This window comes from Elephantulus edwardii, unplaced genomic scaffold (genome assembly GCF_000299155.1).
Source record: "Elephantulus edwardii isolate Elephantulus edwardi_28Jun2011 unplaced genomic scaffold, EleEdw1.0 scaffold00037, whole genome shotgun sequence".
Taxonomy (NCBI): Eukaryota; Metazoa; Chordata; class Mammalia; order Macroscelidea; family Macroscelididae; genus Elephantulus; species Elephantulus edwardii.
This window is the reverse complement of record NW_006399787.1, coordinates 16,280,528-16,294,332: the sequence shown is the minus strand read 5'-3', so window position 1 is coordinate 16,294,332 and position 13,805 is coordinate 16,280,528. Positions and strand designations below refer to the sequence as shown.

Sequence of the window (13,805 nt, the reverse complement as noted above, 5' to 3'; positions counted from 1 at the left end):
TTCCGGCAGAAAGGTCAAAACAGAGGCTCGGCTCTGACTAGCTGAAGTTGGGCAGGACAGCCAGCAGACCCCGCAGACCCACCCTGTTTTCTCAGGTCATCGGAGACACCAAAAGCCCGCGACATCCGTTCTGGCAGAAAGGTCAAAACAGAAGCTCGGCTCTGACTAGCTGACTGACAATTTCTTAGGAAGGAATAGAACATACAACACTTTTTAATTGCCAGCCTTATTTTTAAGTGAGGAAGAACTACACATCTTACCCTTCATCTCCTGAGGCAAGTTCCTTCTGACCAAGTGTGCTTGGTCCCCACGTCCGTCCTTTCTTTTTGGGGGCCCTCTTCTCCTCCTCTTCACCTTCCTCCTTTGGGATGACTGAACTCCGGCCCCAGGTTTTGCTGCTTTCACCTGGTGTCACTGTGAATAACGAAGGCTGGATGGGATCAGGAGAAAAGACAGTTCGCCTCTCCCCAAACTAGCATCGACTCCACTAAGCACATACACACAAATTTGGAGCTGCAAGGAAGAAATTAGATCTCATCAAAAATTTCAAGCCTTTGTTCATAATAGCAAAGAGTTGGAAGCAACCTAAGTGCCCATCAACAAACGAATGGATAGAGAAGATCTGGTATATTCACACAATGGAATACTACTTTGCTGCATTGAAAAATAAGGAACTCATGCAGTATTATTCAAAATGGGTGACCCTGGAGGACATTATGCTGAGTGAAATATCTCAGTCACAAAAGGACAAATACTGCATAGTGTCACTTTTGTAGAACAGGACTGACATCAGGGTTGGGGTAAGACTGAGAAAAATTGGATAAATTATGTATACTGCATTGAAACAGATGAGGGAGAGAACAATTTAAAATCGATATATGATTGGGTATTATGGTTATGACAAGAGTCCAGAATAAAGCTTGCATAGTGGAGTGTACTCGGGGCAGGGGTGGGGTGGAGTGTGGGGATTGTATACCACTGAAGGAATTTTTCTTTTAATTTTCAAAGAGAAGAGCGAACTAGGGGGGAGAAGTAGGCAGGGAGAAAAAGGCAACAATGAATGAACGGAAATCTGAAATGAATAAATTTTTTAAAAAAGAGAAATGTTAATAAAATACAAAAATTCCAAGCCTGAGTGGAACATTCCAGAAATTAATGGAGTTCTCAGCAGCTGATTTTTAGTACTCTCAAAGTATCATACATGACACAAAGTTCCTTAAGTCAAAATCAGACATTAGAGTTCTAAGTAGGGTCTGACATAAAAAAACCTTGTCTGTGGGGAAAGGGATTGTATAACAATGAAAGAATTTTTCTTTTACTTTTCAAAGAGAAGAGTGAATTGGGCAGAGGGAGGGGTGGGCAGGGAGAAAAGTGCAACAATGAATGAATGAATGGAAAACTTCAGTCTCTGTAAATGTTCATTAAAATTATTATTAATAATAATAATAATAATAATAATAATAATAAATAGTCCCAACTAAAAAAAAAAACCCACAAAAAACCCCTTGTCTGTTGGATGGGATGGGCACTGGGAGGTGGGAAGACAAGGAAGTTGAGGGAAACTGGGAAGAAAAATGTGGCTGAGCAGAACAAGATTTGGGAAGAATGTGGGTTGGAAAGAAAGAAAATTGAGTTTTTAGGCTAAGGAGAAGACAGTTAGGAATAGGAAGAAAGGCGGAAGGAAGACCCTAGAGAAATAAAATAAACAAGAGAGAAGGAATACTCTTTTCACACCAAGGTTTTCACAAATCTTAGATCAAACATTTAGACTCAAATGCATCTGGGACCAGGTATATACCTACCCTAAATGCATGAAGTGAGTCTTTTACCAAAAACCAGGGAGCTGAGAGACTGAGGCAGAACATAAAAGATATGGCAGCCACCATCAGTTCCAGCTAATCGCAGCTGCATGGCAAAAGAAACTCCCTGATGTGATTTGACCTTTTTTAAAAATAAAAACAAAACATAAAAACTCCAGAGTTTTTGTGGGCAAATGGCTCTTTCTTCTACAAATAACACTGGTCCAGATTCAGCCTACCATCAAGTATTTGGCAAGTTTCGTTAGAAGCTAACTTTGCAAAAGCCCTTCCCCGGGAAATACGAGCAAAAGAGAAACAGTGATGCCCCATATACAGTAGAAGGGATGCAAGGGTCCACTGGCCAGTCTATCAAACAGGGTCCACAACACACACCAGTGACCAGATCACTCTGTGATCCACTCACGCTACCATCAATACCCATAACTCCCCCTTGCTCGTATGGGACTAAAAATCAAAGATATGGGAGTAAGCAGTCAAGCCAACTAACTGAGAGAGTCAAGAGGGAGGGTTAAGGGTCTGCGTACATATGTGCATGTATACAACACTGTGGAGGAAAGGTGGCACAAGTTATGGATGGAGCGAGCCTGGACCAGTTAGTGGTTGAACAGAGTGGGGGACAGGTGTCCCTGGTGGGTTCTGGCCCCAACTAATTTAGAAAACAGTCTCACACTGGATGGCTCGAAGGCGAGGAATGATGGTGGGGCTTGCAGGAGGGCTGGAACGGTTGTTGATCAGACTCTTCCTCTTATCCATGGTGGGGGAGGCCTGCACCGTGAACTTGTGCTGGAAATCTGCTTGGGGAGAGACACACACAGATGTGTACATTAGTTTTTCCCTAAGGAAAAGAGCATAGCCTGGCATGCCTTAGAGATGGCCCTGATTTCCTAAAAAGCTTGTTCACCTCTGGGAAATGTTTCCTTTTCAGAACCATCTCTTATTTCCCAAGGGAACGTGCCAAGATGACGGTATAGGGGAGATGGAAAACTCATTATCTGAGTGAACTTCCTTACTCAGTCAGCGTCGGGGCAGGATTAGGAGCAGAAGTAACATATTTAGAATGGTTTTTTGGAATGTAAGATCTTGTAGGTTATTAAAAAATTATTAACTGAGACACCTCTATTTTCTGTATTCTATAACTGTATGTCCCCTTTTCTCAGAGAAGACGCACTTCACACTAAGAGATGGCAGAGTTACTCAGAACCAGCCCTGTGTGAGAAGGTAGGTGACGAGCAGAAGAGATAGGCACAAGGCCCACCTTCTGATGCATTATGTCAAAGGTACAGAACAACGTGTATAATTCAAGGTGAGTACACTGGGGTTTGTGTTCAGCGTTGAAATTCCCGAGTTTCAGTTTCCTTATCTGTCAAAAATGTTTAAAAAACAGTTGCCTGTCTGTACAAACAGGCGCTTGTAGCTAGGTCTGATCACCAGAGACGTTACTGGGTTATGTATATGGTTAAAAGTTCACTACTAACCAAAAAGTTGGCGGTTCCAATCCACTCAGCGGAACCTCAAAAGGTAATCCTGCTTGTTCAGGACTGTAATCGGCGTCTGAAATGTTACAGCTTTAAAAACTACGCAGCCGTTTTACTCAGGTTAGCATGAGTCGGAATCAATTCAACGGCAACTGACAACAATGCCTCACTAGCGATCTCTTTATAGCTTTCATCCCTACATCCCCAGCACCCAGCAGTCTGATCAAGAGGTATTTAAAACCTCCGGGGAGTCTGCAAAGAGAAAAACACGCAACAACCATGAACACACACGTTGAATGTCACTGAACTACTGCCATTCCCCCATCTCTACTTAAACCTTCATCTTTGTACTTAAAATTGTCTACTTCTGTTTCTATTCGGGAGTTGGGGGGTGGGGGGCACAGTCTGTAGGAAGCTGCGCTGCTAATCCACAGACTGTGCCTTTCCAGGGGTTAATCCACTGGCAGCTCTGTGGGAGAAAGACAGGCAACCTCCTCTCATGAGACTTGTTGCTGTTTGTTGAGTCAGAAGGGATGCCTTGCTTGCCAACCTTCCAGTGGGTTTTCAGAGGCAGTAAATTGCCTGGGAGGAACTGACTGCCCATCCACCACCTGAGGAGCATCTGGTGGATTTGAACCATTGGCCTTTGGGATTAATGCTGCACAGCTTCTTAGCACTAGGCCTTCAGATACATTTCATATGACTTACAGACTTAGAACCTCAGTGCTGTTATAATGATTGTTGTTAGGCGACATATCAAGTTGACCGTGACTCGACAAATAACAGATCTGAACCTTTCTCTATCCTGTGCCATCCTCATCCTCTCTGATAGACTTAAGCCTATTGATACAGTGAGTGTATCAATTTATCTTGTTGTGTGTCTTTCTCTCATCTTCTACCTTTCCAAGATGTCTTTTTCCACAGCCTAGGCTCTCCTAACATGTCCAACACCAACATGTGAGATGAAACTGGTTCTAACTCAATGACAGCGAGTTTGAATTTGAAATTTTTTTAAAAATTGGTCCTATCATACTCTTCCTCTTGGTTCCTGACATTGCTGGTTAGTGTAATTCCTGCGGCCTTACAGACTCAGAACAAAATCCACCGTTTTCCTGACATAAGCACACATTAGAGCATTTGCCTCCATAATGGATACACTGTGCACCACAATGGCTCTCTCTGACAGTCTCATATTTCTCCCGCTGCATTTCGCCGGGGCTCTATATTTGCTAAAAGTACCTTTATTCAGCCAGTGTATTTTTAAAAGATTAGCTATAGACCAAATTCTTACAAAATTAACTGAATCTCAATTACACTCAAGGAATTAAATTTTTTTATTTTTTGCATTTTTTAGAACTAATTTTTTTAAAGAATCCGTGAGATGAGTTATTTTGCGGTGCTAAAATTTTTCTGGTCTCACCCATCCACTTTCTTTGGAAATATTTCCCCTCAATTACCTGCTCCCCTCTCATGTGTTTGCCTTTGAGTTGTGGTGCTGGAAAAGAGTCTTTAACATACCATGGACTGCCAAGAAAACAAATAGGTCTGTCTTGGACAGGGTGAAACCAAGTTTCTCATTAGAGGCTAGGATTTTCCAGCTCTGTCTCACATACTTTGGGCACGTGGCCAGGAGGAACCAGTCCTTGGAGAAGGACATCATGCTCGGAAGGGTGGAGGAACGGAACAGGAGAGGAAGACCCCAGATGAGATGGATTGATACAGTCAGTAGGGCAAGGGGAGGAGGTGTGTCGGAGTCAGTGAGACTGGCTCAGGACAGAGCAGGCTTCAGAGTTGGTGTACATAGGGTCACTGAGTTGCAGGTAATTTGATGGCACTTTACAACAAAAGGAGATGTTTCTATGTGACTGACCATGCTTCAAGCACCCTGGACCCTGCTCACCTGACTTTTGTTTCATCTTTTCTGTTCAAACAATGTTCAATGATGCCCCAGAATAGGGCAGCCTTTCAAAGGAAACCAGTGAGTGTCTATGACTGCGGTTTCCAAGCTCAGGCTCCAGCCCTCAGGCTCACCCTGCCACTGCTCCATGACCCTACCATTTCCCGTTTCCCCAGAGGCCCGTGCCCCTCACCAGAAGGGAGGCTGATGCGGTTGCCATCCTTGAGCTTCAGCCGGCTCTTTCTGAACTTGCCCTTGCGTTTCTTCACCCGGGGCTTCTCCTGGCATAGCTGGTGAATGATGATGTTGAGCTCTCGTTCCAGAATGTCGATCTCCCGTTCGGCCAGCTCCTGCTCCCGGCGCCGTAGTAGCTCCTCCTGGTTCTTCTGCTGTAAAGCCGCCCGTGTCAGCTCTTCCTCCCAGGTGCGGAGCTCCTGTGGGTCAGGTGGGAGCCATCAGAGAGCAGAGAGGAGCACTAAGCACTTAGGGCAAAGCCTGAGAGTCCCAAGAGTGAGCACTCATGGAACCCGGAGACACAGAGCATCTGTGTAGCTGTTCCCACACTCCCAGACCCTGATGGAGACAGATACTCAATAGTTAATGGCAGGTTACATCAACACTTGACCCCACTGTATGATGGGTAAAGGAAGTCTCAGAATAGCTACACTGAAGATGCCTTCAGCAGAGGTAGCTATAGTCTTGGATTATGCACAAAGAAGTGGGAATTCCCAATTTTCCCTGGATCTTGTTTAACATTGCCTGTGAGAAATATGTGTTTGAGTTTTATAGACCTTGTTCCATTACAATTTCTCACACTGTGGTAAGTCTTTTATTTGGTTGTAATGTGACCCCCAAGTCCTTGGCTCTCTGTCCCCTTTACTTTGCTTTCATCATAAGGACAGGGGAAAAAAGAACCCAAGATACTTAACCACTAAGAAGATGCACACAAAGGGTTCCTGATTGGTCAAGTTTGCAGTTAAATGGAAAAGTTAAAAAGTGTGAGCTAATTTCAAGCTTCCAAAGGCCCCTTCAGTACCTGCTCACATCTGAGAGATGGGTTTAGATCTAAGCCTCTGTCTTCAAGGGGGCAGGAACTGCAGCCCAGAGACCAATTCACCCTTGCAAGTCCTAGAAGCAGTAGGTTCAGTTACTCTGATGAAACAGTTGAACCTTATGCTAAACCAGGAGACTTGTGGGGTATTCTCCAACAGCATCCTATATCTAGAAGACCTGCAAAGCACTTATGTGGGCATGAACTAGACAGCATGCAACTCACATCTCCCCTGAACAGAATGATCCAAGAAGAATTTCTATTAGGGAAAGTTCAAGATATAGCTTACCCTTCGTCCAACTACAAGCTTTATAATGGAGAATTATCACAACACATGATTAAGATCAAAGGCACTGGTGCAAAACATTTGAATTAAGGTACCAGCTTTGCCAGCTTTGTGTGGGATTGGGCAGCATATATAATATGAACTGACAATATGTTGAATTACGTATGACAATGCTCATACTGTTCGACTACCTAAGACAGTGAACATGAATTACTTGTAGTAGGACACAGCACATACTACATATTTATAAATATTAACTATAATGTAAATAAATAAAATGTTATTTGTTTTCCTATTAACTCCTTATTGACAAAATCCAACTTTCTCTTTTCTTACTAACTTCATGTTGTGTACTGTTGAGTTCGAACCAGCTCACAGCTGACTCTCCAGGGGGTTTGTCGAAGCAATAAATCACATGGGAGGAGACTGCCTACCTTTTTCCCCTGGTAGATTTGAGCCACATGCCTTTGGGTTAGCAGCTATGCCACTTATCACTGAGTCACCAGAGCTCTCTGTTCTCACTGATTTGTATTGTTGTTGGGTACAGTCGAGTCAAAACTGACCCAAAGCTGTCCCTCCAGGGGGTTTTCAGAGGCAGTAACTCACAAGGGAGGAGACTGCTCACCCTTCAACCATGGAGCAGATGGTGGATTTGAACTGTGTGTCACTGGGATTGCAGCACAGCTTCTTACCACTAGGCCATCAGAGCTCCCACATTACTAGTATTACTAAAATTTCATCAGTCAAAGAAAGGTAAACAAGAGTTAATGATTCCGTAGTCTGCGATAAGACCAGCAACTCTGGAGGTTCTTCAAGCATAGAAACCAGAGCAGTTTCTATGATTCTGTTCAAAGTTGGTGAAGTTCCACCCACTCCCCTGCTCATCAGAAACTCCACTACATGACTTGTGTAGGCTTGCTATGCTGGATGAGAATTTAATTTCTCCAAATAAGCTACAGAAATTATTATTAAGTCATCTGTTAAGGGGAACAACTATGGACATGGAGAAGATTGTAGATTTTGGGACAGGAAGGTCAGGGTTAGAAGCTCTGCTTACCTACTTAATTAGTGATGTGCTTTCAGACACCACACTGACTTGCAGCTCTGCGAAGGGAAGGCTAATTACACCTGTACTGAACACTTGTAGCTGAAGCCATAGTGCTCAGACTAGACCCTTCAAGAGAAAACCATAAACCATGTAATACTACAAAGCCATGTACAATTATAATTTCTATTAGTAGTATATTACTATTAACTTCCTAAATTCTCATAGTGAAGAAAAGATAAAGCAAGCTATAAAGACATCTTCATGCCCCTAACTTCATGTCCCAGCAGACCCCGTATAACTATTTGTGATAAACCGTACCTATGTGGTCACTAAGTGTACAAAGAGGGGGTCATTTAGAGAATGACCAATGACATAAAAAGGAAGGCTAGGCACCTCCTAACTATTGAGTCAATTTGGGTTTGTTTTTTTCATAACACGAGAAATGCCTAACAATTTCAGATCCATGGTGTTTCTGTGCCATATTCTGCTTTTGATTCTGATACCACAAGACACTGGCAGACTGTCATGGTAACAATTCTCTGTATTGCAGTGACCCCACATTGAGTTAATTTCCTTTTAGTCCATTGTAGAGCCATGAGACCCTTCCTGAACTTTCTCAAATTTTCAGCTGACAGAGAAAAACAGCCCACTGATAAGTACGAAATGGTGCTCTTTTTCCATGTTTGAACAATTGTAGATGTTCTGAAGGGAGAGTTAAGCTCATGACTTTTGCTTCTTAATCTTGCTACATTCCAAAACCATTTAGGTTACACCTAAGGCCTGAGAACTCTCTCCAAATAAAGCTTGGAAGAAAGGAATTGTCTTATTCTATCAAGCCATGCAGAATCAGGTGGTCAGGCAGATAGAGGTTCTAGGGAAGAGAGTTCCACTGACTGAATGGATGCCTTTTATTTTTACCTTTTCTTTGGCCCTGAGTTGGTCAAACATCTCCTGAATCTCATGCTTCCAGTCATCCTGCAGGCAGTGGAAGGAGTCCTTGGGCATTTCAAAGAAGCCAGACTCCTCTATGGTAGTTAGCTGGTCCAGGATATTTGTGAAAGATGGACGTGAATGGGGGTCGGGATTCCAGCAGTCTGAATGGGACAAGCAGACAGAGAGCATGAATGGAGGGAGGCAAATGTAAGAACCAGGATATCCTGTGATGTTATTTACTAGTGACGGTCCTTTCATTTCTCCTTCCAGAAATAGATTGGAATTTAGAGAACATCAAGTAGGGCTCAGGAAGTAAACCAAGGGTCCAACTTTACAATTATATATCAAGAGTGACATGGAAAATAAAATACAACAGTCCCAGCATCTAGTCCAACCCTGATTGGTAATTTTAAGTATAAGAAAAGTGAGTTCAAAAAGTTTTCCTGTGCAAAGTAGTACTACTACAATATATCATGGTATTACACAATTCTATGTGATTCTACTGCTGGTATGGATAACTAACTGTGAGTCTCACTTGGCCATAAATAAATAAGTTCTTCTTCCCCATGTCAATGAAATGACATGAAGACAAGCACTTGAATGGGAATCAGAAAACGTGAGCTCTATCTAATTCCAGTTAGACTAGCAAGGGGAATGACTACCTAATCACTTAATCTTCCTTGATTTTGGGTTTCTCACTTATAAAATGATGAGGTTTCACTAGGTAACTTCTTAGAACATCTTTCTTTGCAGATGTTCTTTTCTACATAAGCTCTGATATAAATATTGCTATTTTCTTATATATTCTGAAATACTGACTGTAACTGATTAGCTATTAAGATAAATTCTATAGTTACAGAAGACTGACAGAAGAAATACTTATGACATCAAGGTAGCTTTCCTCCCTGTAGAATTAGTATTTTATCTCTCCTTTCAGCCAGTGATCCTGTAGGAATTGGTCAAAGTCTACCAAGAACAATCCAGAGTTCAGGCCAGAGGTCACTTACCTTCCATGAGTTTGGCAAAGGGTTCTGGGCACGTGGAAGGAATGGGAAGGGCAAGTTTGTTCATAGCCACACCATAAGCTACCGCTAAGCCATCGATTCCTCGGAAGGGCACTTCACCAGTCAGCAGCTCCCAAAGCAGCACTCCATAGCTACAGAGAAGAGGTAAGCCAGATATTAAACCTCAGCTACAACTCTGTGGAAATATATAACTCACGCAGCTTTGCTGTCTAGTACATATTCTCCCTGACATATAAGGGAGATAATGCAACAGATAATAGCTTTGACGACTTCAGCATTCTCCCCTGATCTTTCAAGTCCACACAAAGAATTTCTTTTCCACATTTTGTAAGTCAGAGGATGAGAGCTACAAAGCTTAGTAGAAAAAGTCATGATTCTACAAATTCATAATTAGGACCAGGAAAAACCATGCTGCACTCAGCCCTTCCAAGACATGAAACTACAGATTACGAACAATCAAAAGAGTGACTCTCCTTGCATTTCCAAGTCAAACCCCCAATCACTAATTTTCAATTTTAATTTCATTTTACCCATCACTAATTTTCAATCACCAGTGATCATATTAATAATAATAATTATGAATCCAACATATACTTATCATTGTATTGTGTTCATAGATGGTAAGGAGTTTTACAAACATTGTCTTTAATGTTTAAAACAAACGTGCAAGTATTATAATTCTGCAGAAGACATCAATACAGTGGCATATATTAATGGCAGACACAGCTAAGGATCATGGTGAATCCTTAACCAACTTTTAGTTTTCTTATTTGAAATGTCCTCTTACATTTGTTTACTTACTTATTCATTTAAAGTATTTATTAAGGGATATCATGCTTAGAAAGATAGTCATTGAAAGAGACAAAGACCACAAAAGAGATGGATTGACATGGTGACTTCAGCAATGGAGTCTAGTGTGTCAGATATGATGAGGATCATAGAAGATAGGGCAGGGTTCAGGCTGGCTGCTTATAGGGTCACTATGAGTCATAGTCCACTCGATGGCACCTAACAACAACAACAACAATTATTATGCCAGACATTGGGATACAGGATAAAAACAGAAGCTATCCATAAAGAGATTAGCGAGAGAGGTAGAAAAACGGATTATAGAGAAATGGACCATCACAGAGATATTGTTATGTTCCGTGAAGCTGCCTGCAACTCATAGCAACTTTGTGTAGAACAGCTCTATAGCTTGCCCTGTCCTGAGCCAGTCTCACTGACTCCAACACACCTACTCCCATTGTTCTAGTCACTCTATTACTCCATCTCATCTATGTATGTCTTCCTCTCCTGCACTGTCCCTCCATCCTTCCAAGCATGATGCCCTTCTCCAAATATCGGCCATTCCTGGCCACATGCCCAAAGTATGTTAAGATGAAATTTCACAATCCTAGCCTCCAAGGAGAAACTTGGTTTCACTCTTTCCAAGACAGACTTATTTTGGCAGTCTATGGTATGTTCAAGATTATGTTCCAGCACCACAACTCTTCTATCATCCTTGTCATTATCCAGCTCTGATGCACAGTAAGTAATTGCGAAGACCATGGACTAGGTCAGGTGCACCCTAGTCTCTAGACTGACATCGTTGCTTCCCAGTATTCTGGAAAGTTACCTGACAGCAGGTTTCCCTAATGGAATTTGTCTTTTGATTTCCTGACTGCCGGTGCCAAGAATGTTGACTGGGGAACCAGGCAAGCTGAACCATGCAGTGTTTCCTTGTTCTTTCCTGAGGACTGCTTCCCAGTCCAAGTATAGGTTTCGCATAAGCACAATCAAGTGCTCTGGAACTCCCATTCTCTTCCACATTAAACACAATTTGTGTGATCAACACAGTCAAATGGCTTTGCATAGTCAATAAAACATAGATAGCTATATCTGTGGTACTCTTTGTTTTCTGCCAAGATCCATCTGACATTGGCAATAATGTCTCTAGTTCCTCAGCTTCTTCTAAACCCAGCTTGTGTTTCTGTTAATTCTTTATCGATGTGTTATTCCAGCATTTCTGGATAATCTTCAGCAGAATTGCTTGCATGTGGTATGAGTGATACTGTATGATAATTTCCACATTATGTTGTTCCATACCTTTTTTTTGAATGGGAATAAATATAGATCTCTTCCAGTCAGTTGGCCACGTAGGTGTCCTCCAGATTTCTTGGCACAAACTGGTGAGCATATCTAGGGTGGCACCTGTTTGTTGAAATACATCAATTGGTATTCCATCAGTTCCTGGGGCTTTATTTTTTTGCCAAGTCCTTCAGAGCCGCCTGAACTTCCTCCATCATCATTGCCTCTTGATCATATGTTGTTTCTTCAAGTTCTTCTGTGTCATCCAATTCTTTTTGGTACAGTGACTCTGTATACTCCTTCCATCTTCTTTTAATACTTCCTGGATCATTCAATTTTCTACCTATAGCATCCGTAAGTGTTGCAGCAAGTAACAGAACTTGAGTCAACCTTCACTGCTAAGAGAACGGGGGAGAGCAGTGCTCTGGAGAGGATCAAATGCACAAGAGTGCTCAAAAACCCCAAGTGGTCTGCCATTATCCAAACAGAACAGGCACCCAACAGTGCTAAAAATGGCCCTCAGAGTGGCCTGGTAGTCTCCTTAGATGATGACTTTGTCCTTTATCCCAGTGAGGTCCCAAAATAGTATCATTTTTCTTCTTTATATCTTGGGAAAAAGTCGAGCAGGGTCTAAGTCTACCAGATAGGAGCTGGAGTTTAACCTGAGGTTGATGGGAACAATGTCAGATACTTTAGGATACCATCCCTCACTTTTCCAAGTGTTTGTCTGACATTTCTTGGGGCCCCCATGCCTTCTTGTTGTGTTTACCAGCCTATGGGCTCCTAACAGGAAGGGACAGTACTTTATAATCTCTGAACTCCCAGACTTGGCATCATCTCTGATACACAAAGCATTCATTCAGTGTGTGAGTGTGTGAGTGTGTGAGTGTGTGCGTGCACAGTGGGATGGTCCCACAGGCTTCTTGGATGCTGTAGATTCAGCCCTCAACACCACCACCAATTGTACTGCTATGTTCCCTGCTAAACTTTTACTGAGACTTACCCAGTCAGAATGCTAGACTGCTTCTACCAACTGACTTGTTAGAACTCCTTGATCTTATTGCTAGGTTTGAATGATTCTCATCCTCAATCTCCTTCTCTGGGAATTAATATCCTCCACCTCACAGGAAAAACAACAAAACCAAAGGAAATTCTTCTCTCCATACAGGAAAGACAACTGGTCTCTGAACTTATGGAAAGACAGTGTAATGTCTCAAAGACCCACACATGTCTTCTGTTTCTGCTCTTAGATCCTCTGTGATGGCTTTTACCACGTGAGCGCTAACTCCCATGGAGATGTCTCAGCCCTTGTGGGAAGTGGAGGAGTCAAGGACTCTGCCTTTCCTACCTTCAACCAGGACACCTTCCATACTCCCAATATAGCTCTACTCTTACTTGTCTTGTTTCCTGGCTCTTCTGTCCATTTGAAAGGCTAGGAGAAAGGATGGTTGAAACATTTTTTTCACATATTTTCGACATGTTATCAGGAGAAGTCAGTCCTTAGGGGGGGAAAATACTATATCCTGAAAAGTAGAGGGTAGGTGAAGGAGAGAAAGCCCTCAATAAGAAACACTGACTCAGTGAAGGGCTTACACACAGCAGAGACTGGCAGGGCAGCACTGGATCTTGGACATGTTGTAACGCTAAAGTGCTATGAATCAGAACCAACTCAAAGGCTACATATAGGAGTGAAATCCCTGAGTAGAAAAAAGGGTTAATTACTTGACTACGAGCTGAAAAGCTAACAGTCTGAGCAACCTAGAGATATAAGTCTGTTTCTGAAAAACCACAGCTACAAAACCTTATGGAGAACTGCTACTCTGCCCACATGGGCTCACCATGAATTAGAAGTGACTCAATGACAACTGACAATAACACAGACAAGAGATATGAGACAGCTACTTCCAGGGAGCATAAATGGTATTAAAACAGACTTCCATCAAACACTGATTTTCCCACATAATAGTTGTGTAACAGGGGGCAATAAATTCACTTTGCTTAGCCTCGGTTTCCTGACCCATACACAGGGAGAGCACTGCCTATCTGACAGGGCAGCCACAAAGAATAAACAGCAATAATAGCTAGTACCTCTTCATCCAGAATTACCACCTGTGACTGCAAATGGAAGGGCCTGATTAAGCGGTATCTGGAGAAAGTTAGGTAGATCCTTGCTGAGAGATATGGATTTCAGGCAAGAGGC

General features: G+C 42.4%; 1 protein-coding gene across 1 annotated transcript in view; it reads right to left on the bottom strand.

Moving 5' to 3' along the window:
* The window catches only part of MAP3K9 (mitogen-activated protein kinase kinase kinase 9), a 135,453-nt gene that overhangs the window by 10,652 nt on the left and 110,996 nt on the right, over positions 1-13,805 (bottom strand). The window contains exons 4-8 of the mRNA XM_006884727.1: positions 9,518-9,666; positions 8,496-8,671; positions 5,386-5,626; positions 2,489-2,611; positions 261-414 (exon numbers count right to left, since the gene is read on the bottom strand). Coding sequence (XP_006884789.1) covers positions 261-414; positions 2,489-2,611; positions 5,386-5,626; positions 8,496-8,671; positions 9,518-9,666 — 843 coding nt within the window. The remainder of the gene's footprint in view (positions 1-260; positions 415-2,488; positions 2,612-5,385; positions 5,627-8,495; positions 8,672-9,517; positions 9,667-13,805) is intronic.